General features: G+C 59.7%; 2 protein-coding genes across 5 annotated transcripts in view; one reads left to right on the top strand and one right to left on the bottom strand.

The window, feature by feature from the left end:
• Positions 1-19,017, top strand: part of TECPR1 (tectonin beta-propeller repeat containing 1) — a 26,233-nt gene extending 7,216 nt beyond the window's left edge. For all 3 annotated transcript variants that reach the window (XM_077907779.1, XM_077907780.1, XM_077907778.1), the window contains exons 6-25: positions 1,022-1,196; positions 1,302-1,402; positions 3,163-3,264; positions 4,598-4,743; positions 6,956-7,431; positions 7,759-7,904; positions 8,675-8,830; positions 9,390-9,539; positions 9,638-9,795; positions 11,090-11,217; positions 11,747-11,849; positions 12,918-13,014; positions 13,083-13,162; positions 14,213-14,269; positions 14,735-14,915; positions 15,240-15,375; positions 16,200-16,292; positions 16,955-17,061; positions 17,195-17,314; positions 17,495-19,017. In XM_077907779.1, the coding sequence (XP_077763905.1) occupies positions 1,022-1,196; positions 1,302-1,402; positions 3,163-3,264; positions 4,598-4,743; positions 6,956-7,431; positions 7,759-7,904; positions 8,675-8,830; positions 9,390-9,539; positions 9,638-9,795; positions 11,090-11,217; positions 11,747-11,849; positions 12,918-13,014; positions 13,083-13,162; positions 14,213-14,269; positions 14,735-14,915; positions 15,240-15,375; positions 16,200-16,292; positions 16,955-17,061; positions 17,195-17,314; positions 17,495-17,656 (2,874 nt within the window). In that variant the 3' untranslated portion in view covers positions 17,657-19,017. The remainder of the gene's footprint in view (positions 1-1,021; positions 1,197-1,301; positions 1,403-3,162; positions 3,265-4,597; positions 4,744-6,955; positions 7,432-7,758; positions 7,905-8,674; positions 8,831-9,389; positions 9,540-9,637; positions 9,796-11,089; positions 11,218-11,746; positions 11,850-12,917; positions 13,015-13,082; positions 13,163-14,212; positions 14,270-14,734; positions 14,916-15,239; positions 15,376-16,199; positions 16,293-16,954; positions 17,062-17,194; positions 17,315-17,494) is intronic.
• BHLHA15 (basic helix-loop-helix family member a15) lies at positions 19,014-22,800 on the bottom strand. Of its 2 annotated transcripts, none has more exons than XM_077907781.1 (2): positions 22,693-22,800; positions 19,014-22,084 (listed from the first exon to the last, which is right to left on the bottom strand). In XM_077907781.1, the coding sequence occupies exon 2, from the start codon at positions 22,029-22,031 to the stop codon at positions 21,468-21,470; it is 564 nt and encodes a 187-aa protein (XP_077763907.1). In that variant the 5' UTR covers positions 22,032-22,084; positions 22,693-22,800; the 3' UTR covers positions 19,014-21,467. The 2 variants fall into 2 exon arrangements, with proteins under 2 accessions (XP_077763907.1, XP_077763908.1); XM_077907782.1 differs by lacking the exon at positions 22,693-22,800 and adding an exon at positions 22,311-22,566.

Below are 22,800 nucleotides of genomic sequence, written 5' to 3'. Positions count from 1 at the left end.
TTCGGAATAGACACAGTAGGCTTCGATCAGGCTTACTTCTGGGGTTCTCTTTGGTCTGGGCCTAGGTCAACCCATAGTTGTTGGTTTTCTCTGAGCCATGCTGAAGGATGGTGGGGAGCTGGCCTGGGGCAGAGCCCCCACTGTGGGGCCTGTGCCCACCTGGATACAAAGAGAGGAGAACAGGGTGTGAAAGCAGTGTCTGTGGTCACCATGCACCAGTTGTTAGCCAGGGCTGCCCCACGCCAGCCACTCTTGTGGGCCACTAAAGGTATGACTAGGACCCTGGCTCCAGGAGGAGCTAGAGAGAGGACTACCCAAAGCACCAGGTGGCAGAAGGGAGGCTGCCTAGGCCTGGTTCTGTAGTGTGGAGTGTAACGGTGAGGTGAAAGGTTAAGAAGCTAAGGTCCCCACTGTGAAGATAGGCTGGGAGGGGGTCCCCAGCCCTCCTGCACCACGCAGTGAAGTGTAACCCCCTCCAGATGACAAGAGCCAGTTTGGACCATGTGGGCAGGTGGCTCGGTCTTAAATATTTTGTTATGTTCCTTGTTTTCAGGTTAAGGGGAAAAAGAAGTGGATGTTTTAGACACTTTGTATGAAAGGGATTTGGGGGCTTTCCCGCTTAACCACAAAGAACCCCACTTTACGTAGAGATGGTGTACTGAGAGTACGTGGCCACTAGGGGGCACAGGACACCCAGGCTGGGGCCAGAGGTCTCCCTGGGGCCCTAGGTGAGTGGGGAAGGGGTTCCTTCCAGGTAGATGATCCAGAGGTCCATCTCCCAGGATGGCTGAAATCCAGGGTTGCATTTTTTAGCAGGATTGGGGGGCCTCTAAGCTGAGGCATGAGGATCCCGATGGCAGTGAGGGAGAATAAGTCTGAACCCTCAGGGCCCCCCTGGCCCCGGAGACTCTACGGCTGGCTCATGTGTACGCTAACGCAAACGTAGCCAGCCTCGGGCAGCCTGACCCGGAGCCCTGACCAGACCCCGTCTGACCCTGCCATGGGTTTCTCCGCCACCCAGGTGTGGTACAGAGAGGACGTCAGCCACCCCAACCCCGAAGGCTCATCGTGGTCCCTCATGGACACCCCAGGGGAGGCGGTGCAGATCAGCTGTGGGCCCCACGACCTCCTGTGGGTCACGCTCTGGGAGGGGCAGGCCTTGGTCCGGGAAGGAATCAACAGGAACAATCCCAAAGGTGGGCAGCCCTATGCCCCATGCAGGGAGTGGTGGGGGATGCCCAGCTTCTCCCTGGCGCTCTCGCTGATGAGGGCCACCTGCTCTTTATTCTGGGGCCGGGTAGGAAGTTCCTGGTCCATAGTGGAGCCTCCCACCTCTGAAAATGGGATCATGCATGTCTCCGTGGGAGTTGGCGTGGTCTGGGCCATCACCAAGGATCGGAAAGTAAGATGGGGTCCCTGGGGGCTGGGGCCAAAGGCTTTTGTTTATTCCTTTTTATTTGAAGGAGTCACTGGCCCATATGGGAATCAGACTGAGGGCTCAATGTTGAGGGCTGTGTGGTTTTTTTGTTCTTGCAAGTGTGGTCTAAACCCTTTGAAATAAATCCAACCAGGCACCTGCACTTTCTGGGGCTTGAAGGGCTCAGTGATCTCCATGATATGCCCGTGCCCTGTACCAAGTGCAGGACAACTGTCCTTATCACTCAGAAGGCCATAACATTTTAAATAGGTGCCAATTTTCTGAAACCCTCAGCTAACTGAATGTGTCCCTTGACTCCTATCCAGTGCTTTCCATTTTTACATCATGAGAGGTAAGTCCAGTAAAATAAGCAGATTTGGGGTTGCTTCCATGCTCTTTCTAACCCCACCTCAGGAGCATCCTCTAGCAACCCAGGGATGATGAATCCCCCACACATCTGAGTCTGTGTCCATGCAGAAGTCCCTGAGCCCAAAATTCAGGTCACCTGAAGCATCTGCCTCCCATAATTCCTCAGTCCCTCTCAGAACAGTGCATTAAATGAGCAGAGCATTTTATTTATAGGAGCAATGTGCTCGGTCTTCAGACAGATATTTGTGCAAACTTTCTTTGGGTCGAGGAGACACTTCAGGCATTCTAGCAATTGTTATAAAAGAGATTTGAGTGTTTCTCACCAGTCACCTCCCCCCATCCTGCCTCAGGAACTTCCTGATTAAACACGTGGGTGCTCCTCTCAGTGGGTCTCAGAACTGCTGGGGTCTTGCTCATGTGGCAGCCAGAGTGGGTAAGGACAGTTGTGGCGGAGCACAGCAGGGGCCAGGGTGGGTGGGTTCAACTATGGGGCCACATGTGGGTTGAGGGAAATTTGGTTGGATTGTGTTTATTTTTATAAACTAACAACAACAAGGAAAGGCCTGATTTTTTCACAAGTTTATCTACCTTTTTAGTCATGTCTACACTCGATGTGGGGTTCAAACTCATGACCCCAAGATCAAGAGCTGCATGCTCTTCTGACTGAGCCAGCTAGATGCCCCGAAAAAAGTTAGGCTTAAAGAGACTATTTCCTAAAGCACTAAGAATGGATCCAAAGTGTGTTATCTCCTGATAAGTTTAGAAAAAACGGTTTTTCTAAATAGCATCATTAAGGCCGTCATCTGACATAGAGGCAAGCTTGATTGGACAAACACATTTTCCAAGTGTCAGGCTAAGATGGGACTACATACAGGTCTATGGGGGTGAGATGTTGCTAGTCAAGCTCTACATTCGAGATGCAGTATGTGTCCGTCCCTCCCTGTCCCCAAACATTGCCCAGGAGAAGTCCCACCTCCTGACTGTACAGTAAGACAGCTGATATAGGTGACACCTGCTGCTCCTGCCTGGTGCCAAGATGTGAACTGGTAGAAAGAATGTTCTAGAAAGATTCAGACAGCCTTGTCTCCTGGAGGGGCAATGCCCTCTGCCAAAGAAGAGATAGGAAGCCACCAGAATAGGTACAGCTAGGGGCAGGTGACCCTTGCTGAGTGGAACAGCACCAAGCCCAGAGGGAATGCGGCAGGGGTGCAGGGAAGAGGGACTCAAATGATGTCTTCTTTCTCACTGATGTGCTGTGGTCATTTGTGGCATGAACCAAAGAACCAAATTATTCATTCGTTCTTCCAGAACCTTTGAAAACAATATCCAATTCCAGTGGCCCTCCAAGGAGGCATTTTATTTCTGACTTTCCTCAGGTGTGGTTCCGAAGAGGCGTCAACTCGCACAATCCCTGTGGCACCAGCTGGATTGAGATGGTCGGAGATATGATGATGGTGAACGTGGGGCTCAATGACCAGGTATGTGTGTGACTCTGAGCCCTGGATCCCGATGGATGGGGGCCAGCAGCTCGTACACAATAGAGGTCTCAGAGTGGGGGCTCCTGATGCTTCCTGCTGCCCCTTCCCACCAGACATGATGCCAGCATGGGAGGTCCCTGGCACCTCCTCAGACTCCCAGCCTGCAAGGGTACCCAGGGGGCTGGCTGCACCCAGGTGCGAGGGCCCCTGCTTGTCCCAGGCCCCTCCCCCTGGGATCCTCAGAGTGGTGGTGGTGAGCACAGACCAGGGGTGCACATCCCAGGGACTGGCAGGGATATTTTGTCGAGAATTTTTGGGGCACAGTCAGCTCAGTAAGTGAAAAATGAAACCGATCTTCCCAACTTTATGAATGCAACATCTCTTGAACATCACCTGTATAGTTTGTACAGTGTGGTGGATGAGGTTTGGCTGCTTTTAAGACTGACGGTGTGAAGGTGACTCCTTCCCCAATGCCCTGCCCTAGAAACTCTTCCCGGGGGGTGCTGGCCTTTCAGTGCCCCCATGCTGTCCTCTCACCCACCCCAGTCAGCTGGGCACACAGCAGTCGGGCAAGACCAGGCACTGGTAGGTACCCACAGGGACAGAGGGCAGAGGCTAGCCTGCCATGGCCAAGTGATGGAGACACCGCCTCCCTCCCAGCAAGGCCACTTGGGACCGCCATGGGCAGGCTGAGGCCCGGAGGCACCCCCACAGGCCTCAGAACCCAAAGGCAGACAGGAGGATCCCTGCCCAGCTGCCTGTTTCATAGAAAATGAGGTCAGGATCAAGGATGCTATCCTGCATCTGCCTGCATTTAACGCCAGTGGGCAGAACTGGGACTTACCTACACTCTCTAAAAAGACCCAGACCATTCTCTGGGTTCACTCGGGGAGCAGCATTCCTCCTCCCAGAGGCTACATGGAAGATCGGGACATGAGTGGGCTTGTGTCACAGCACAATGTCCAGTAGCACCACCACCTTCTCTGGACCTTGCCAGCCTAAAGCCCAGGGTCTCCCTGAGCCCCACTTCTCCTGAGCTTGGTGCTGTGCCCTCCTCCTGGCCCTTTCTGGGCTCTGCTCCCTGCATTTGACCTGTGCACCCACCCCACATCCGCCTCCCGCCCCCGTCAACCCTCCCAGCCATAACACTCATATGCACACACATACACACACATTGCACATATTAGGAGGGGATCCTGTCTGCATTTATAGACACGTCCTCCAGCCTTGGGGTACTCTCTCCCACCCCTCGTCCTCCCCCACACCCCTAAAGGGAAGGGATCCTTCAGGTCCATCCTGGCCTCCCACCCAGCAGCACCTCTCTCTGTGCCAGGTTTGGGGCATTGGCTGTGAGGACCGGGCCATGTACTTCCGTCAGGGTGTCACCCAGAGTGAACTCAGTGGGAAAACCTGGAAGGCCATCGTCGCCAGCCGAGAGAGTGACCGATCGCACTCTGGTAGTTCATCAAGTCTCCTCAGGTGATCCCAGGGGCAGCAGGGTATGGAAGACTCGGGTCAGGAAGGGTGGCAGTGTCCAAAGGAGGCTGCCACTTGGCGTCTCAGTGGGGCTCTGGGCCTTGCCCAGGCAGGGAAAAACCAGGCCATGGCCCGCGAGGTCTCTCCCCATGCCTGGTGCCAGGGCTAGGCCTGAGGGTGGTCTGTGGGGATAGGCTGTGGGCAGGGTGGGAATGGGCCAGTGGGTGAGGTTGGGGTGTCCATCCAATGTCAGAGCCAGGGAGTCGTCCCTGAACAGAGCTGGCCCGTTGGTTTTGAAGTCTCAAGGTCTGGGAGAGAAAAGGCTTCTACATGGGGTGGATGCTAAGGCCCCTCTGGCAAAAGAAAGCGGAGAAGAAGACAGAGGGTCTCTCTAGTCTAGAACAGGGACCTCAGACTTGGCCACGCACTAGAAACGCCGAGAGGGCTTGATCCCACACAGATGTCCAAGCCCCAGCCCCGGAGCTTCTGTTTCAGTAGAATTTTGCAGTCAGCAGATTTTGCATTATTTGCAAGGTCCCAGGTGTGCAGTTCCTACAGTTCTGAGATCCGTGGGTGTAGAGTGTGGGTGAGTCCCAGCTCTGCCACCTGCGTTAAATGCAGGCAGATGACTTAGTGTCTTAGCAGGGGATCACCTCGGCTCTGTAACGCGAGTGCTCACAGTGCTTACCTGCTCGGTCCTGTGGCACAGGGGCCCTTGGTACAGTGCTCCACGGCAGCCACGTCCCTGTCTGCGACACAGGCCCTCCACAGGCTCCAGTCCATGTCCCTTTGCTCCCCCAGCATGGCGGTCTTCACTCTGCTGAGCTGGAAGCCCAGATGGCTGAGAGGCTGGCCAGGCTGGACTTTCCTCATTTACCTGAGGGTTTGGGCTCTTAGCTGGTAGTACTCAAATATTGGAATCATCTGAGATGCTTCCAAAACTGCTGATGCCAAACCTTAGATTTGGCAACGGCTTCTTAAATAGGACACCAGAAGCACCAGAAAGGAAAGGAAAAATAGATAAATTAGAATTTCATCAAAATTAAAAACTTTTGTGCATCCAAGGACACTATCAGGAAAGGCAAAGATAATCCATAGAATGGGAGGAAATATTCGCAAATCACATAGTTGACAAAGGTCTAGTATCTAGAATGTGTAAGGAACCTTTACAACTAACAACAAGAAGACGACTCAATTTAAAAAGTCAAGGGACTGGAATAGACATTTCTCCAAAGTAGATATGCAAATGGCCAAAAAACACATGAAAAGACACTCAGTATCATCAGGGAGATGCAAATCAAAACCACAAATGAGATACCACTTCACACCCACTGGGAGAGCTATAGTCAAAAAAAACAACAACATCAAGTGTTGACAAGATATGAAGAAATTGGGACCCCCGTGTACTGCTGGTGGGGACGGCCACCTTGGAAAATAGTGTGGCGGTTGCTCAAGAAAGTAAAGATAGAGCCACCCCATGACCCAGCACTCGCGTCACCTAGGTATATACCCAGGAGAATGGAAAACAGGTGTTAAACAAAAATTTGTGTATGCGTGTTTATAGAAGCACCATTCACAGTAGCCAGAAGGTGGAAACTCAGATGTCCATCCGCGGATGAATAAATAAAATGTGCCGTATCCATACAGCAGAATATTTTTCAGCAACAAAAGGAAGTACTGATCCATGCCACAACCTGACTGAACTTTGACATCATCATACAGAGCAAGAGAAGCCAGTCACGGAAGACCACATATCACACAACGCCCTTTGTATGACACGTCTAGAATAGGCAAATCCAGAGGCAGAAAGCGGATTGGTGGAAGCCAGGGTGGATGGTAGGGGGGTGGAGGGTGGCTCCTGAACGCAGGCAGGGTTTCTGTTGGGGTGATGACAAAGTTCTGCAACCAGCTAGTGGTGGTGGTTGCACAACCTCATGGGTATTTAATGCCACATCATTTGAGATGGTAAATATTATCTTACATGTATTTTGCCACAATAAGAAAATAACGATACTGCCAGATTTCCACCCCCAGATAAATGGTTTGATCGGCTTGGGCTGCGACCTGGCTCTTCCCGCGCCCTGGGAGGTAGCCTTCCATGTGTGTGGTGTGGCTGTGGCTTGCCCCCAGGGTCACAGCGGGTGAGCCAGGCCTGCCCACAGCAGCACGTGCCCTTCCCTCGAAGAAGTCACAGGTCTGCCCCTCTCATCCCCAGTGCTGGCTGCTTCTTTGGCGACGAGGTGAGGGGCAGTGGTGAGTCCTGTGCACCGAGTGACACGGATGCCTCTTTAGAAGCCGAGAGACTGGGGCCTGACCAGCCTGTCCCTGCAGAGTCTGTGGACGGTCCCAGGAACCCCAGGGACAGCTTGGCCACAGGCCCGGGCATCGGCAGGACCACAGAGCATGCCGTGGAGGTCACCAGCCTGGCCACTCCGGCTCCTGGGCCTGGCCTGGCCTCCACCCCGGCTGAACTGCCCTGGACCAATATTGACCTGAAGGAGCCCAAGAGAGCACCCAGCCACTCAGCTGCTGGCTTTCCAGAGACCGCCGGCCTTTCCTCGCTGGGGCTCCTCCCACTGGGCTTGGAGGAGCCCTATGGGGCTGATGACCACTCACTATGGGCCTGGGTGTCAGGAGGAGGCTGCGCTGTGGAGGCCCACTCTGTGCTCAAGTGGTTCACCATCCAGTCGGGTAAGCACAGGGCTCTAGGGGCCGCACCCTCTGGGGGGGTGGGAAGCAGACCCAGTGTCCTGCCTGAACACCCCCTTCAGCTCAGCCCATCTGTCAGCAGCCTTGGGAGACCAGCCAGAGTGGCCCTTCCCCTCCCTGTGGCCTAGCACTGGTGGCTGCTTTCGAGGCAGAATTGGGGGTCCCATCAGGGAGAGCCCTTTGGAGAGGGCTTATGGGGCATGTTGCAGAGATCATAGCTCTCCAGCAAGAACAAGTGGTTAAAAACAAGAACAGAGAGACGAGCCCTGGCCTGCTGGCTCCTGGCCCTGAGGCTCTGCTGGCCCGCAGGCCTGTCCCCCTCGGTACAGACGCTGTCCCTGTCCATCACGCCGGCCCAGACAGCCGCCTGGCGGAAGCAGATCTTCCAGCAGCTCACTGAGAGGACCAAGCGGGAGCTGGAGAACTTCCGGCACTACGAGCAGGCCGTAGAGCAGGTAGGCAGTTCCTGGATGCATTCACTTAGTACCTACTGTATACTCACCCGAAGAGGAAACAGAGAGGTAGCCATCCCTCTGTCCGTCCCGCTCAGAGGTGAAGCCGTCCTTCCCAGGTCCTGTAGATTCAAGGCTGAAGACAGAGTCCATTCCTTTTGTCCTCCATCCCGAGGAACTCATCCCACTGTGCTCCAGGTGCAGCCTCAGCCCGGGGGACCCAGATACCGGAGCAGCCTCAGAGGGGGGCGTGGGGGAGGGGAGCGCTGTGGTCCCCTTCCCTCCAGAAGGAACCCCAAGAGCCAAGATGGTGTGGCTTCATTGAGATGAGTGAGGATGGGCTTAAGGGCTGTCCTGGAGCCCCTCGGGTGGGTCATGGTCCCCCAAAGCCCTCAGTCAGCTTGGCAGGTGAAAGTTATATGAAGCATGGGGTCCTTGGGCCTCGGCCACAGGTGCAGAAGCATCTCACTGGTGGCTAAGCATTGGGCCTCCAGACACAAGCAGGCCAGGCGTGGGCCCCTTTTTTGCCCCCGACTCCCTCATTGACCTTGGGTCAGGTCAGAACCTCTCTGAGCCTCAGTTTCCCTATCTTGAGCATGGGGTGACAGTGTGACAGAATTAGGAGGGGGTACACAGACACCATGGCTTGTGGACCCAGCAGCTGTTGGGTGAGCAGCCGCAGCACCACCTTTGTCACGAGGGGGAGGTTAGGGAGCTGGGCCCCCAGAGGCCACCTATGACTCTGTCCTGTGCCCTTGGGGCCTGTGTTACAGTCGGTGTGGGTGAAGACGGGGGCCCTGCAGTGGTGGTGTGACTGGAAACCCCACAAGTGGGTGGACGTCCGTGTGGCCCTGGAGCAGTTCACGGGGCTCGATGGGGCTCGGGACAGCATCCTCTTCATCTACTACGTGGTCCACGAGGAGAAGAAGGTGTGTGTGGGGTTCCCCTGGGAGGGTGGCTCCCATGGGAGGGGGGCACAGGGCCATGCCTGGGACACCAGCCCCCAGGTGCTCAGTCAGGGACCGTGTCTGGCAGTGGCAGAGCGGCTGCCCGTGGTGACAGCAGCCCCAGTCAGTGGCCAGCACAAGTGCGGGGGCCCCTGCTGCAGCCCCAGAGAGCCATCTCCTCATGGAGCTGCAGACAGTGCCTGGGATTTCAGCTCGGGAGTTAAAGCCCCTCTGCCCTCCTGGCGCTGGGGTTTGAACCCAGTTGACTGGGTTCTGGAGTCTGCTGTTGACATCAGGCGCATAACTAAGGCAGTTGCTCGTGAACTGGGACTTCCATACTGAACAAGCTTGATCCTGGAGCCCACCACTAACCCCACAGGCCCCAGGGACCCCTACGACTGGCTCTCTGGAATTGGGGGTGACCCAGGCCATCCTTGTCCCCTCACCACGGCCGGGGCTCCCCCAGAGGCCCTCTGTGCCCCACAGCCCCACAGGTCCCCCTCCTCCCTGGCGACAGCCCTGCTCCCTCCTCTGTAAACAGTACCTCCACGTCTTCCTCAACGAGGTGACACTCCTAGTCCCTGTGCTCAACGAGACCAAGCACTCCTTTGCCCTTTATACCCCCGAGAGGACACGGCAGAGGTGGCCCGTGCATCTGGCTGCTGCCACTGAGCAGGACATGAATGATTGGGTGAGTGGACATACACGACAGGACAGGCTCATGGGGCAGGGGTCTTGGGCCTGCCACCTGCCCCCTTCGCAGTGGTGACTGGCTGTCTCCCCCTCCAGCTGGCCCTGCTCAACCTGTCCTGCTGCGAGAGCCGGAGGGTCCACGGCCGCCCCTCCCCGCAGGCCATCTGGTCTGTCACCTGCAAGGGGGACATCTTTGTGAGCGAGCCCAGCCCAGACCTGGAGGCCTCCGAGCACATGCTGCCCTGTGACCAGATGTGAGTCAGCTGTGCTCTGCACTGGCCCAGGGCAGCCAGGGTTGTGGTTCAAGAAGGGAGGGCCTTGCTTCCTGCTGGCCAGCCCTGGGAATGGCATTATGTGAGTGTTAATAAGGAGGGAGCTGGTGGGGGCCCCCACCTGCCTGGCACCTGGTCATCAGGACGAGGTGCAGTCAGGAACAGGGTGCAGGGCAGAGGAGCTAGAGGTGGTGCAGATCGGAGATGTAATGCGCTGCAGGTTCTTCTCATGGAGGGTGTACAACCCCAGAATAATCACAAAGCGAGAAAGCCAAGCCAGGCCTGTGAACCCCTCTGTACTGGCCCTCCCTGGACCCTCCTCCACCCATTCTCTGCAGCTTTCAGTGCTTCAGACAGACGCCTGAGTCCCCAGCCGGCAGCCTCCTCCCTCCCCAGGCCTGGCCAACAGCACCAGTAACATCTACATGCGGGTCCTAGGCCTCGAGTCTTCCTGGGCCTGTTGGGAGGACCCCAAGGCGGGGCCAGAAGCCTGGTGGGGCTGAGGCACATCAGGTGCCACTGAGCAGGCACTGTGTGTTGGGGGCAGGAGATGGAACAAGGTCACCCACAGTGGCAGGGGCGGTAGCATTCTGGGGTATCTGGCATTTAGGGTGGGAAAGCAGATGGGGACCCAGCAGGGGACACAATGCTCCTAATGCCAACCCAGGGCTTCCCCTAGGTCACTCTGAGCCTGTGTGGACCAGGGGAAGGTGGGTGAGGCTGGGAGGCTCCGCTCAGGATGGGAGAGTGGATGCATGTGTCCAGCCTTTGTTGGTCTGTTCTTGGAAGCCCCGTGTGCTTAGCACCTGGATGAACAAGTCTGACTACCTCTGGTGACAGCAGGCAGGACCTTGGCACACAGGAGGGGGACCCAGGCGACACCGTGCACACTGGCCACCCGAGAGGCCGTGCTGTCACCTCTCAGTGTACTGGCCTGTGTCGTGGCTCATCCAGATGAGATGGCCCTGCCTTCTGCCATGACATGCCTGTCCCAGATCCCCAGGGGCAGGTGTGGAAAGGTGGCTGCTGGTGTGCCTCCGCTGCCCGCAGATCCTGAGGCTCCTATGCCCACTCTTGGGCCACATTAGCTCCGATTACTACTGGATGGGGAGCCAGACAGATGTTATCGTCCTAAATAAAGTCCACCCTTTAGAGATGGAAGATCAGTAAAAATAGGATGTTTGAGGGAGGCCACTGAGCCAACAGGGCTGCAGGGTAGAAGGCTGGCAAGGTGTGCTGAGACACACTCCTCCTGACCTCTCTCGCCTCGCTTCAGGTTCTGGCGGCAGATGGGAGGCCACTTGCGAGTGGTGGAGGCCAGCGGCCGGGGAGTGGTGTGGGGCATCGGCTACGACCACACAGCCTGGGTCTATACGGGTGGCTACGGCGGAGGCTGCTTCCAAGGTGAGAGTGACCTGCACTCAAGAGGCCAGCCAGTCTGGCTTCCCAGGCCCTGTCCACAGCCTTCCCAGGCCCACCCCTCCAATCCCACTTGGCTTCCCTGCCCCACTCTAGAGCCACTGTCCCCCACTCTAGAGCCACTGTCCCAGCATTGGCTCTCGGCTGACCTCACCAAGGCCAGCCTCCAGAGGATGGCTTCGGGGCTAGCCCTTGAGTTGTGAGAGCCCGGAGACCAGCCTTGCCTCCAGCATACCTTCCTGGGCACCCACAGCTGAGCCCGGGGCCTTGAAGTTTCTAGAAAGACAGCTGCCAGAACAGAGGAGCTAGAGGTGGTGCGGATCAGAGATGTAATGCGCTGCAGGTTCTTCTCATGGAGGGTGTACAACCCCAGAATAATCACAAAGCGAGAAAGCCAAGCCTGTGAACCCCTCTCTACTGGCCCTCCCCGGACCCTCCTCCACCCATTCTCTGCAGCTTTCAGTGCTTCAGACAGAAGCCTGAGTCCCCAGCTGGCAGCCTCCTCTCTCCCCAGGCCTGGCCAGCAGCACCAGTAACATCTACACGCAGTCAGACGTGAAGTGTGTCTACATCTACGAGAACCAGCGCTGGAACCCCGTCACGGGCTACTCCAGCAGGTGAGTGGCTGAGGCGCCGGGCCAGGCAGGGGCTTCATGGGAACATAAAGATGGTTTGTGACAGCCCCGCCATTGGACACTCGAGGGCGATCCAGGTCATCTAACCTCCTCTCAGTGTCGGACAGGGAGATCTTTTGTGACCTTTCCAAGTTGTACGAACTGCTTGAAGGATTTTCTTGTGTGTAAATATTTGGGAGTTTGTCCTTCATCCCAGTAAATCAGGGCTTGGGCTTTGTGAAGGCAGTTGACACACGTTACCAAAACTTGTCCTAGAAACCTCTGCATGGGTGCGGGTAGCATCCCTGCTTATTCCTTGGGCACTGTGCTCCCTGGTCCTCGCTGAGTGTGGGTACCCAGGGCCACAGCTCCCAGCTCCTGCCACCTGAGCCTCACAGCTGCCTGCCCAACACCACTGCATGGCCTTGTCACTCTGCGAGTGTCTGAGTGAGCTCGGCTGCTGTCCCCAAGCACCACACACTGGGCAGTCTGAACAATGGACATTTAATCTCTCCCTGTTCTGGAGGCTGGGAAGTCCAGAACCAAGGTGTGCGCAGGGCCACTTCACTCTGAGGGCGGTGAGGGAGGATCTGCTCCCAGCCTCTCTCCCGGAGGCCTCAAGTGTGCCCCTTGGTTTGTGGCAACATCCCTTCCATCTTCACACTGCTTTCCCTATTTGGAAAATTTGAAGCCCATTAGGACACTGTCGTATTGGTTTGGGGCCGACCTTGATGACTCTATTCTAACCTGATCTCCTGCAAAGATCTTATTTCCAAATAAGGTCACACTTGCAGGTACTGGGGCTATGGCTTCAACATCTTTGGGAGCACAGCAACCCATAACGCGAGGGGAGGAGAGGCTCTCAGACCGCACAGCAGGCCACAGCTCGCGGGTGGATGGCCTGGCTGCAGGTGGCGACCCAGGCTCCTGGGTGACAAGGGGTCCTCTGGTTGCTGTCCCCACCCTGGGGCAGTTCTGGCTTTGCCCTCACCCCTCTGGAGACGCAGACACTCCAGGTGCTCCTGTCTTGTCTGTCACTGGTCATCCCAGCGGCCCTGTCATCCACTGCAGGGGTCTGCCCACCGACCGGTACATGTGGAGCGACGCCTCAGGGCTGCAGGAGTGCACCAAGGCCGGCACGAAGCCCCCGTCCCTGCAGTGGACCTGGGTGAGCTCCGGACTGCGGGACGGGGGCTGACGCCGGGGGCTTCCCGCACTCACCCACCTCTCCTCCAGGTTTCTGACTGGTCTGTGGATTTCAGCGTTCCCGGGGGCACCGACCAGGAGGGCTGGCAGTACGCCAGCGACTTCCCTGCGTAAGCATGCCTCTGCGTGGGGTGGGGCCCTCACCCTGTGCCAGCAGGCACCCTTGTCGTCCCCCCCCCGCTGTTCCGGGGGCACTCCCGCCCCTCCATGCACCCGGATATGTCCAAGGAGCAGACCCCTGTATGCTCAGCAGCCAGTGGGGTGGCCAGTCAGAGAGATGAGCTCAGGCCAGCACACCTGCCTACCTAGCTCAGTAGACAGGCTCAGGGAGGATGACCACGACTCCCTCAGCACCCAGCTGTGTCCCTGCTACTCTGGGGAGGGGTTCTGGAGAGGGGGGGCAGCCAGGGACCTGGTGCACTGGGCTTCTCTATCAGGGGTGGTGTTGGGGAGCTTCGGGGCAGGCCCTGGGGGATGGGCGGAGGTGGCTGGAGGGAGGTGTCAGGTGGAAAGGCAGCTTGAACAAAGTGGAGTGAGGCCAGCAGCATCCTGAGAAGTGAAGGGAGAAGTGAGTGACATATCCACAAAGCCAGCAGACCCTGGTGGCCAAGTGGGCACATGGCATTGGTGGGTAGCAGGTCCTTCATGGTGCACAGGTCACATCCAAGTGGATGACAGAGCTGTGGGAGCCCGAGCCAGGGCCTCTGAGCAGGCCCAGGCCTGGGGACCAGGCAGGTCAGGGACAGGTGAGCCCATAGGCATCCCCTCCAGCCATAGCCAAGCCGCCTGGACTGACCCTACCCTTGTCTCTAGGCCTCCACTCGACTGTTCCCCAGAAGGGCTCAGATGGGCTGGGTGGTGGGGAGGGCTCGGAACCCCCTAGCTAGAACCCTTAGTCTGGCAGCTGCTACATCCTAGCCCATGGAGACCCTGACCCCAGGGAGACCTGTGCCCCAGTAACCCCAGCCAGGCAATGGGCATCTGAAGGATAAGCCTTGTGTCCTGTCATACCTGCTGCCTGTTGAGCTCACTCATTGGCTCACACGGAGGCTCTGCCCTTAATGAGGAGAAAAAGAATGTGTGTGCACACGTGCATGCACCGTCTTGCTTTCCAGAAACTTCCACAAAGTGGCCTTGACTTCAGCTTCTTTCTCTTGCAGCTCATACCACGGATACAAAACCATGAAGGATTTTGTTAGGAGAAGGTGCTGGGCCAGGTAAAGACGGGAGTGACATGGTAACCAGGGGCTGTGAGCCTGCCCTTCCTACCAGTCCCTCCTGGGCCAGTCCCTGTGGAAGAAAAGCAGAGGGAGGGGGGAGGGAAAGAGAATCAAAGTAAATGTCAGTCCAGGAAATGCCCTTGGGCTCCCAACGCTCTCTGGTTTCTGCAGTTTGTTTTCAAGAACAAATAAGAGAAATGTCACTGGCAGGCTCTGCTCTAAGCAGGACAGGCAGGTCAGGATGGGAGGCCTGGCTGGGGGCAGGGCAGGCGGGGGCCACCTCTCCAGGCCCCTCATTCCTGCCCATCAGGAAGGGGTGCCCACTTGGACACTGGGGGCGATCCTGGCTCTGCCTCCAGGCCCGCAGAGGCTGTGTGGGCTAGAGGGCGGCCTGATGCATGCGCATCTAGAGCTCCTGCCATAGCATCAGACCCCAGGGTTCTGTTTTCTTCCACTGTGCAGAAAATGTAAGCTGGTGACCACTGGGCCCTGGCTGGAGGTGGCCCCTATTACCCTTGGGGACGTGTCCATCATCCCAGAGAGCCCAGATGCCAACAGAAGTGGGCATAGCATTGCCCTCTGGGCCGTCAGTGACAAGGGAGATGTGCTTTGCCGCCTGGGCGTGTCGGAGCTCAACCCCGCGGTGAGCACCTGCCCCCAGGGGCCACCCTAGTCCTGCCCACCTGTCAGCCCTCGGGCTCTCCTGGGGTTCTGGCAGAGTCTTTCCAAAATAGAACTCTGGACTGAGGTCCCGCGGGGCTCAGGCCTCCCAAGGCCTGCCCAGGACAGCCCCGGGGACTGTGGACACTGTATGTGGCCCAGGGGAGTCACCAGGTTGGGCAGCTGGAGCCGAGGGTGAGGTTGGCGTGAGGAGCTGCCGCCTCTCAGGTCCTGGTCCTGGGGCCAGGGGAGGGGCAGAGGCCGGGCTCCCGCAGCCCTCAGTGTCCCTCCTGGCTCCTGTCCCCAGGGCTCCTCCTGGCTGCACGTGGGCACTGACCAGCCCTTCACTTCCATCTCCATTGGAGCCTGTCACCAGGTGTGGGCCGTGGCCAGGGATGGCTCCGCCTTCTACCGGGGCTCTGTGTCCCCCACCCAGCCAGCTGGTGAGTGCACCCCTCCAGGGGGATCCCCAGCTGTTGTGAGCAGGGATGAGGGTGGCCGGGGCTGCTCAGAGCCAGGCTGCCTGTGCCTCTGCTTCAGGGGACTGAAGACGGGTCTCCTAATGTTCGGTTCCGCTGGACAAACATGTATTGAGTGCTGCGCGTGGACCAGGCCTGGGGCCAAGCCAGGACCCTCCAGCGGCCATGCCCCTTCCTGCGGGGGCCAGCTGGGGGTGGTCATCTGGGGCATGGGGCAGTCCCTCCCAGCTGCCCCTCACCAACCTCACCTCCAGCCCCGGGCATTGCTGGTTGTGGGCACTGAGTACATCCTGCCCATCAGGCCGCCCTCCCGGGGTGGCCCCCACAGGGCCTGGTGCACAGTAGCGGCTCTGGCAGCCCTCTGGGAGTGCAGGCCGTGCTGGCTTGTTCTCGGCTGGACGTCTAGACAGCGTCTCGCACAGGGGCAGACAGACGACGGAGGGTGGCTTGCATGTCGCTGCCCTCCACATAAGGACGGGGAACTTGTGCTGTGGTCGTACGTGGCAGTCCCCAGACGGGCTGTCCACCACATGCCAGGCTGGGCACCCTGGCGTCCCTGTGCTGAGGTTGCCCCATTGGATCCCACCGTCTAGAACCACCCACAGCCTCCAATGGCCCTGGGCAAAGTGGCACGTTGGGGGCTTTGCTCTGCTTGGTCTCCGGCTCACATGGGGCCCTATCACGTGTGTATGGCTTGGCTGGCCCAAGGACAGGCCGGCCATGTGGCCCACGAGCACATGGGGTGGCAGGTTTGGTGGCTCTACAGTGAGTCTGGCCTTGCTCCGCAGGTGACTGCTGGTACCACATCCCGTCTCCTCCCAAGCAGAGGCTGAAGCAGGTATCTGTGGGGCAGACGTCAGTGTACGCCTTGGACGAAAACGGCAAGTTGTTTCTCATCCTCGGTGGTCACCGGAGAAGGCTAGGGCTTCCCTGAGCACCCCAGTGGGATGAGACCCTCAGCGGCCCCAGGGCCCTGACACAAGACCTGTGTGAGCCACCGTGAGAGGCCGGCAGCCTGAGGTCAGCCTCCAGACCCAGCCCTCTCCCCAGCCGTGCAGGGTGGGGGGGGGCGCCAGCCCTGCCCGGGGCGTCGGTGGAGGGTGCAGCACCATGGCCGGGTGATGCCGCGTGGCTGCTTGGGAGCCCCACGGGCAGCTAGGGGCCATCCCACCTCGGGCAGGGCTCTGGTCAGGTCCCTTTTCTGCTTTGTGGCTGTGGTCACAACAAGCACGGCGAGGAATAGGGCAGAGTCGGGCCTGGAACTGGGCTTTGAGTCCAGACCCTGTTCTCTGGATTTGTTTAAAGAATTCCTTGTCCTCAGTTTCTCATGCGTAGAGAACGTGTGACGATGCCAGCCCTGCACAGCGGGATGATGTTGAGCTTCAGGTGGAGTCCAGTGTGGATAGGGCAGAGGGGGCTGGGACCCCAGCTTTTCTCTCTTGCTGGCTCAGCAGGAGCCCCAGGAAGTGTGGGGACAGCCTCCTCTGTCTCTGTGGCCAGACCCTGACGTGGGTCCCAATGCTCTGGGCCCCTCTCTCTCCAGGGAACCTGTGGTATCGCCAGGGGGTGACGCCCAGCTACCCACAAGGCTCCAGCTGGGAGCACGTGTCCAACAACGTGTGCCGAGTGTCCGTGGGGCCCCTGGACCAGGTCTGGGTGCCCGGGGGTTGAGGGCCGAAAGCGGATGCTTGCTCTGGGGGTTTGGGGTACTCTGGGTCCTCACTGCCATCCCCACAGTCCCACCAGGGCTGAGGGCTGGGCCTTTACCGGGTCTGCATTCCAGGTTTGGGTAATCGCCAACAAGGTCCAGGGGAGCCATGGCCTGAGCCGGGGAACCGTGTGCCATCGCACAGGCGTGCAGCCTCGAGAGCCCAAGGGCCAGGGCTGGGACTATGGCATCGGGGTGAGTGGGGCCTGTGAGAGGCGGCCGAGCCGGCCAGGGGTGGCGTGGTCATGCTGCGTGCTCTGGGATCCAGTGTTGGGGTGCACGGGAGGCCCCAGATGGAGCCCCTCAGGGGTCTGGAAGCATGGTCTCTCCCCTTGGCCCCCAGCAGCCACGGCTGACAAGGCTCTTTCCTTCCAGGGGGGCTGGGATCACATCACTGTCCGGGCCAATGCCACCAGAGCCTTCAGGAGCAGGTCCCAGGAGACAGCCACTGACTGGAGTGGGGAGCCGGGCCTCCCCAGCACGCCGTCGAGGGTGGCTGGAGCCTCGCAGGAGGCCCGTGGCCCTGTCTGCTGCTGAGGCCGCAGCCTCCCCTCACCTGAAGCAAGTGTGTCCTGCAGGTGTGAAGGATCAAAGTTGATATGTGCGCCTTCCGGTCTGAGCCATTCTTACATGTGGATCATGGAGGGAACCTGGCCTGAGGTCACAGCCACTTCAGAGGCACTGGCTGAACCAGCCCAGAAATGTGAAGTTTCGTGGATGCTCCCGCACACGTACCCCTGTCTGCAGCCGTGGAGTGGGGTGGGGGCTCCTTCACCCCAGCCTTTCCCACCTGCCCCTCCCCACTGTGCCTCCTGCCGTTCTGGAACAGGAGCCTGGAGCTTTCCAGGAATGCTGCCTTGGGAAGCCAAACCCAGGAAGCCCCCAGTGTCCCCAGACAGATGGGGTACAGCACCCCTCCCCCACCAAGACAATGGCTGTGGGGCTCAGGGCCACTTTGCCCTGTTCTCTGATCATTTTTTAGAGCCAGACTCGAGAACACAGTTTAATTTCAAAACTTAAGTGAGAATTGACAGCTTGGAAGCCAAGGTTGGAGAGGGGTTTCTTTTGGATGGGCACAAGCCCCCCTGTGGGATTGGAGGCTGCTCCCTTTGTGTCTAATGATACAGTAGGGGCTGCAGGGACACGGGGTGTGCAGGCCGCAGCCCCAGGCCCCACACACTGGGGCAAGACTCCCCCCTCCCCGCCCCCAGGCCAGTAGGGAAGCACCTCCCATCGGGCAGCTTCTTTGCTGCTCTTTTTTTAAGATTTTATTTTTAAGTAATCTCTACACCCAACATGGGGCTCAAACGCACCACCCCGAGATCAAGAGTCGCATGCTGTACTGACTGAGCCAGCCAGGCGCCCCTTTTCTGCTGCTTTTTATTCCATTATGGCTCCATTTGGTGAAGCCTCAGATTTGCTTCCTGCAACCAGACACTTTGCCTGAGAGCCCAAGTTGGCCTCTGCTCATTTTGGGACAAAACGAACTGGCTCCAGCCTTCCCTGGAATTCTCATCAGGAGGGGTCAGCCATGCACTTGACTCCGTTTTGCGGTGTGGCATTCAACTCGAAGGTCTCCTCTGGGGTCCCCTCCTGCAGGGCACTGGAAGGGGCTGATGGTCTCTGCATTTGCTGTGAATTGTGGAGGTGGGACCGGGAGGCGTGAGTGGGGCTTTGGGGGCACCGTCCCGTGTGTCTGCACCATGGGTTCCTTCTACAACAGCAACCTGCCGCTCTGCTGTGACTCGCTGTCTGTCTGTAGCTGGTTCCACGTTGCTCTTGCTCCAGGGCGACTGTGTCCTCACTGCTGAGCGCCCACTGTCTACCTGGTCAGCACCACCAAACCATCTCGATTCCTTGGATGCTTTACTCAATAAAAACTCACACCAGAATGTGAACGACATGCTATTTTTTTTATTGCTACATTGTGATTAGAATGCACAGCTCCCCATGAGTGTCCAGCCTGGGGCGCAAGTAGCAGTCGTGCTAAAATCTTTCATTTTTATGACACAGCATTGGTTTCATTAGTACGCTGAAGGGACCATTAGGAGAAATCAAAGCAAATCTGGGGCATTTAAGAAACATTTTCACCACAATTACAGCAAGGGCACTGGCCGTTCAGTTCCAGTGTGTTTTCCCACACAGAGAAGTCCCAAGTTCTGGTTTCTCAGGTCCGGGCTGTGGGGTCTCGGCCCTCCAGAGCTCACATGGGTCTGGTCAGCAGGTGGGTACGAGGCCTGGGTGTGAGGCTGGATGGCAGGGCCCTGGGGATAGCGGTTCGCTGGTCTTAAGAGTCCTTGCAGGGCAGGAGGGCCCAGGACAGGGGCGGAGGGTGCAGACCCAGCAGCAGGCCTCACCAGCCTGCCCCCAGACCCTCTCCCCTGCTCCCCATATTTAACACCCGAAAGCTTGACTTTGTGACATGGCCACAGGGTGTGCAGATGCCCTCTGGCCACAAAGGAAGAAGGACCAGACATCTGGGCCCTGGTCACCCTCTGGGAACCAGGTGCTAGCTTGGGACAGAAGGTGCTGAAAGCTGGTGGTGACCCACAGACCCTCCCACCACCCTTGGGCTTTGGCGTGGTCTCCCGGACGGAGCCTCTGCTGGCCTTTCAGCTCGGTTTCTCAGTTCATTCAGCAATTTTAGCGGTGCACGGGGCTCTGCTCTGGCCCCGGCTCAGCCAAATAAGAGCCACGAGGTCTGCGGGCCTTGTGTTGTGTTCCAGCCGGCAGGCCCCCCACAGGGGGGCCCCCTCCGTCCCGAGCTGGACATGGCCCTCAGCCTCAGCTCCTGAGGTGGAATGTCCTGACGACCGACCTGCCGAGTGGCCGTCTCTGAGGGGCAGGCCAGGAGCACCTGTGGTCCCCACCCGACCACGCTGAAGGAGGGCTGAGGCCCGACCAGGCCTCCCAGGGCCGCCTTCCAGAGGGCCTGGCGTGGGGCCTCGGGTGGGGGGTGTCCAGCCAGTGTCTCACCGGGAAAGAGGACTGACCGGTAACGGCTGTTCCGAGGGCCGCCGCCGCCTGCTCTCCTTGAGGCCGACGCGAAGCCTGGCAGTGGATTGAGCATCTGGGGCCGGGACGACCAGGGTTGGGAGGGCGAGCCAGCCCTCCACTGTGGCAGCCCTGCTCCCATGCGGCTCGGCCCCCCAGGAGGGGCTTGACCCCCCCCTGCCCCCAAGGCCTCCTCGAGGTCTGGCTTCATCTGCCAGGCCGACTCCACCCTCACCTCCGCCCTTGTCAATGGGGTTCCTGCCCGAGGCTGCCAAGGTTGCCTTGCGCCCTCCCCATATTGGCTGCAGGTGTAGGCACAAGGGAGGAGAGATGCCAGGGGGCATCGAGAGCAAAGTGGCCAAGCCTGTCACCAGAGAAGGAAGCTTGCTTGGCCTGAGGCGGCCGGGGACCTGCCAAACTGCCCAGGCCCGCCCTGACGGAGCAGCAGCCGGTGGGGGAGGGGAGCTCCCACCACCTCGGGCTCCTTCCCACAGAGACACCTCAGGGCCCCCAACTCCGAGCCAGACCCGACGGCACCGCAAGCTCTGTCACACTGCCCTCTGCCACTTACGTGGCCCCGGCAGCGACAGGACAGCAAGCAGCGACCCTGGGCGGGACTCGGAGGGAGGCTGCTGGGGGAGCCGTGGCTGGAAGCCTCCCTCCCAGACCTGCCTCCAGCAGCCCCGTGCCAGGTGCCAGGCCGCAGGCCCTCGGGCCTGGCTCAGACCCTCCAGAGTCAGGACCCCCGCCCCCAGGGGGAGGGAGGCGAAGATCCCAGCCGCTCCTCCTGCCCAGCTCCCTCTAGGGTTAATTCTAGATAAACGGATTCATATCTCTAGGGGTTCTGGGGTGTCTATCGGACACATGCTGAATTCCACACATCAACCATCTCGGCTCAGCCACACTCTGTGGCTTTGCTTTGCCGCATGTCTCAGTTTCCCTGAACGAGGAGCTCCCACGGAGGATGGGGGAGGCCCCTTCCTGGGCCTGGGCCTCGGCGTTGGCTGGGGAAAACTTACCCAGGCTGACCTTTCCCTGGATTCTCCCCCTGCCTCAGGAGGGAGCTGGGAATGAAGAGAACTTAGTTACAAAGGCCTGTCGACTGCGGCCTCGTCAATTAGAAAGCAGGTCCTGGGAGCTCTGCGGAGGTTTGGGCCTCGTGCGGCTCGGAGCCGTGGCCGCCACCAGGCCACTCGCCAGTCTTGTCCCCTGGGGAGGCCAGGATGGGCTCCCAGGAGGCAGCTGAGTGTCCAGGGAAAGCGGGGGCCACTGGGGCCATGTCCGTGTGGGGTGTCCCCACCAAGCCGGGGCTCTCGGCACAGAGGCGGCAGGGCCGGGAGCGGTGGGCCGGGCGCTAGGAGCCCTCGCGGAAGCTGTGGATCTGCGTGGAGTACCTGTGCAGGTGGCCCTCGGGCTGCGGCTCGGCGGCCCCCAGCGCGCCCCCAGCCGCCTGCTGCTGCTGGTAGTGCTGGTAGAGCTTGGGGCCCGGCCCGTCCAGGCCCGGGAGGCGACCGCTGGACATGGTCAGGATGGTGGAGGTCAGCGACTTGATGTAGTTCTTGGCCAGAGTGAGCGTCTCGATCTTGGAGAGCTTCTTGTCCGCGCGCACATGTGGGATGACCTCCCGCAGAGCCTGGAAGGCGTTGTTCAGCTTGTGCATGCGCTGCCGCTCCCGCTCGTTGCTCTCCAGCCGCCGCTGGACGCTGCTGTCCCGCCGGCCCCCCGGCCCCGAGGCCCCCGGCCGTCTGCGTCCCCCCTCAGCCCGTGCCGCCTGCGCCCGCGCTGTCCTGCTCCGCAGACCCTTGGCCAGCTCTAGCCCCGAGCCCTGCTGGGGCCTGTCAGGGCTCTGTTCCCCCGCGGTGGCCTCTGTGGCCTGCGGCGGCACCCGGCGCCTGGGGGGCCGGTTCTTGGTCTTCATGGCTCCGGGCTAGAGATCCTGGCAGGTGGCGGCTCGGAGCGAGGCCCTGGGACCTGGAATCCAGAACACAGGCCTCGTGGTCACACGGCAGGCTGGTGGATGCCTAGGGTGCCCGGTGGACACTCAGAGCAGCCGCCCGGCAGCCCCCCGCTGCCCGATGGCAGCCGACCACTCGGGGCACAGCCCCCGGGGTGCTTCCCACTCACACATGGAGCCCCGAGCCCAGCCCTGCCACTCCCGCCTGATCAGGCTCACCCCGGCCCCTCAGACTTCTCTGACCTGCTGCCCCTCAACGTGACATGCACTGACCCTGGACCGCCCCGAGCTCAGGCGGCCGGTGACACTCCTCTCAGACCGGCCGGCGAGCCGGGGGGACGCTGGCTGCGCGCAGGGTCCGCCCCAGGGGACAGGCGCCCACGCTGGCCGCCACCTGACGCGCTGCCCGCCGGACGCCACTCACGCGGGGGGACTCCGGACCCAGAGTCGCTGTGGACGCGGGGCGCCTGTCCGGGTCCGGGTCGGGGTCCGAGGTGGGCAGCGGCCAGCGCCTGCCTCAGCCCCGGCCCTACCACGTGGATGCCCCCCACCCCCGACCCCCCAGGTCCCGCCCCTCGGCACTCGCCCCTCCGCCCCACCGCGCTGCCCCCCCACCCCCGCTCACCTGGCGATCCGCAGCCGCACGCGCCGGGCTGCCCACGGGGGACAAGGACACGTCGCTTTAGCCGCCTCGGGCGGGGCTGCGGCTGTATGTAAATGAGCCCGCGGGGCG

The sequence above is a fragment of the Canis aureus genome, chromosome 8 (assembly GCF_053574225.1).
Source record: "Canis aureus isolate CA01 chromosome 8, VMU_Caureus_v.1.0, whole genome shotgun sequence".
In the NCBI taxonomy this organism is placed as follows: Eukaryota; Metazoa; Chordata; class Mammalia; order Carnivora; family Canidae; genus Canis; species Canis aureus.
This window is presented reverse-complemented; position numbering and strand designations above follow the sequence as displayed.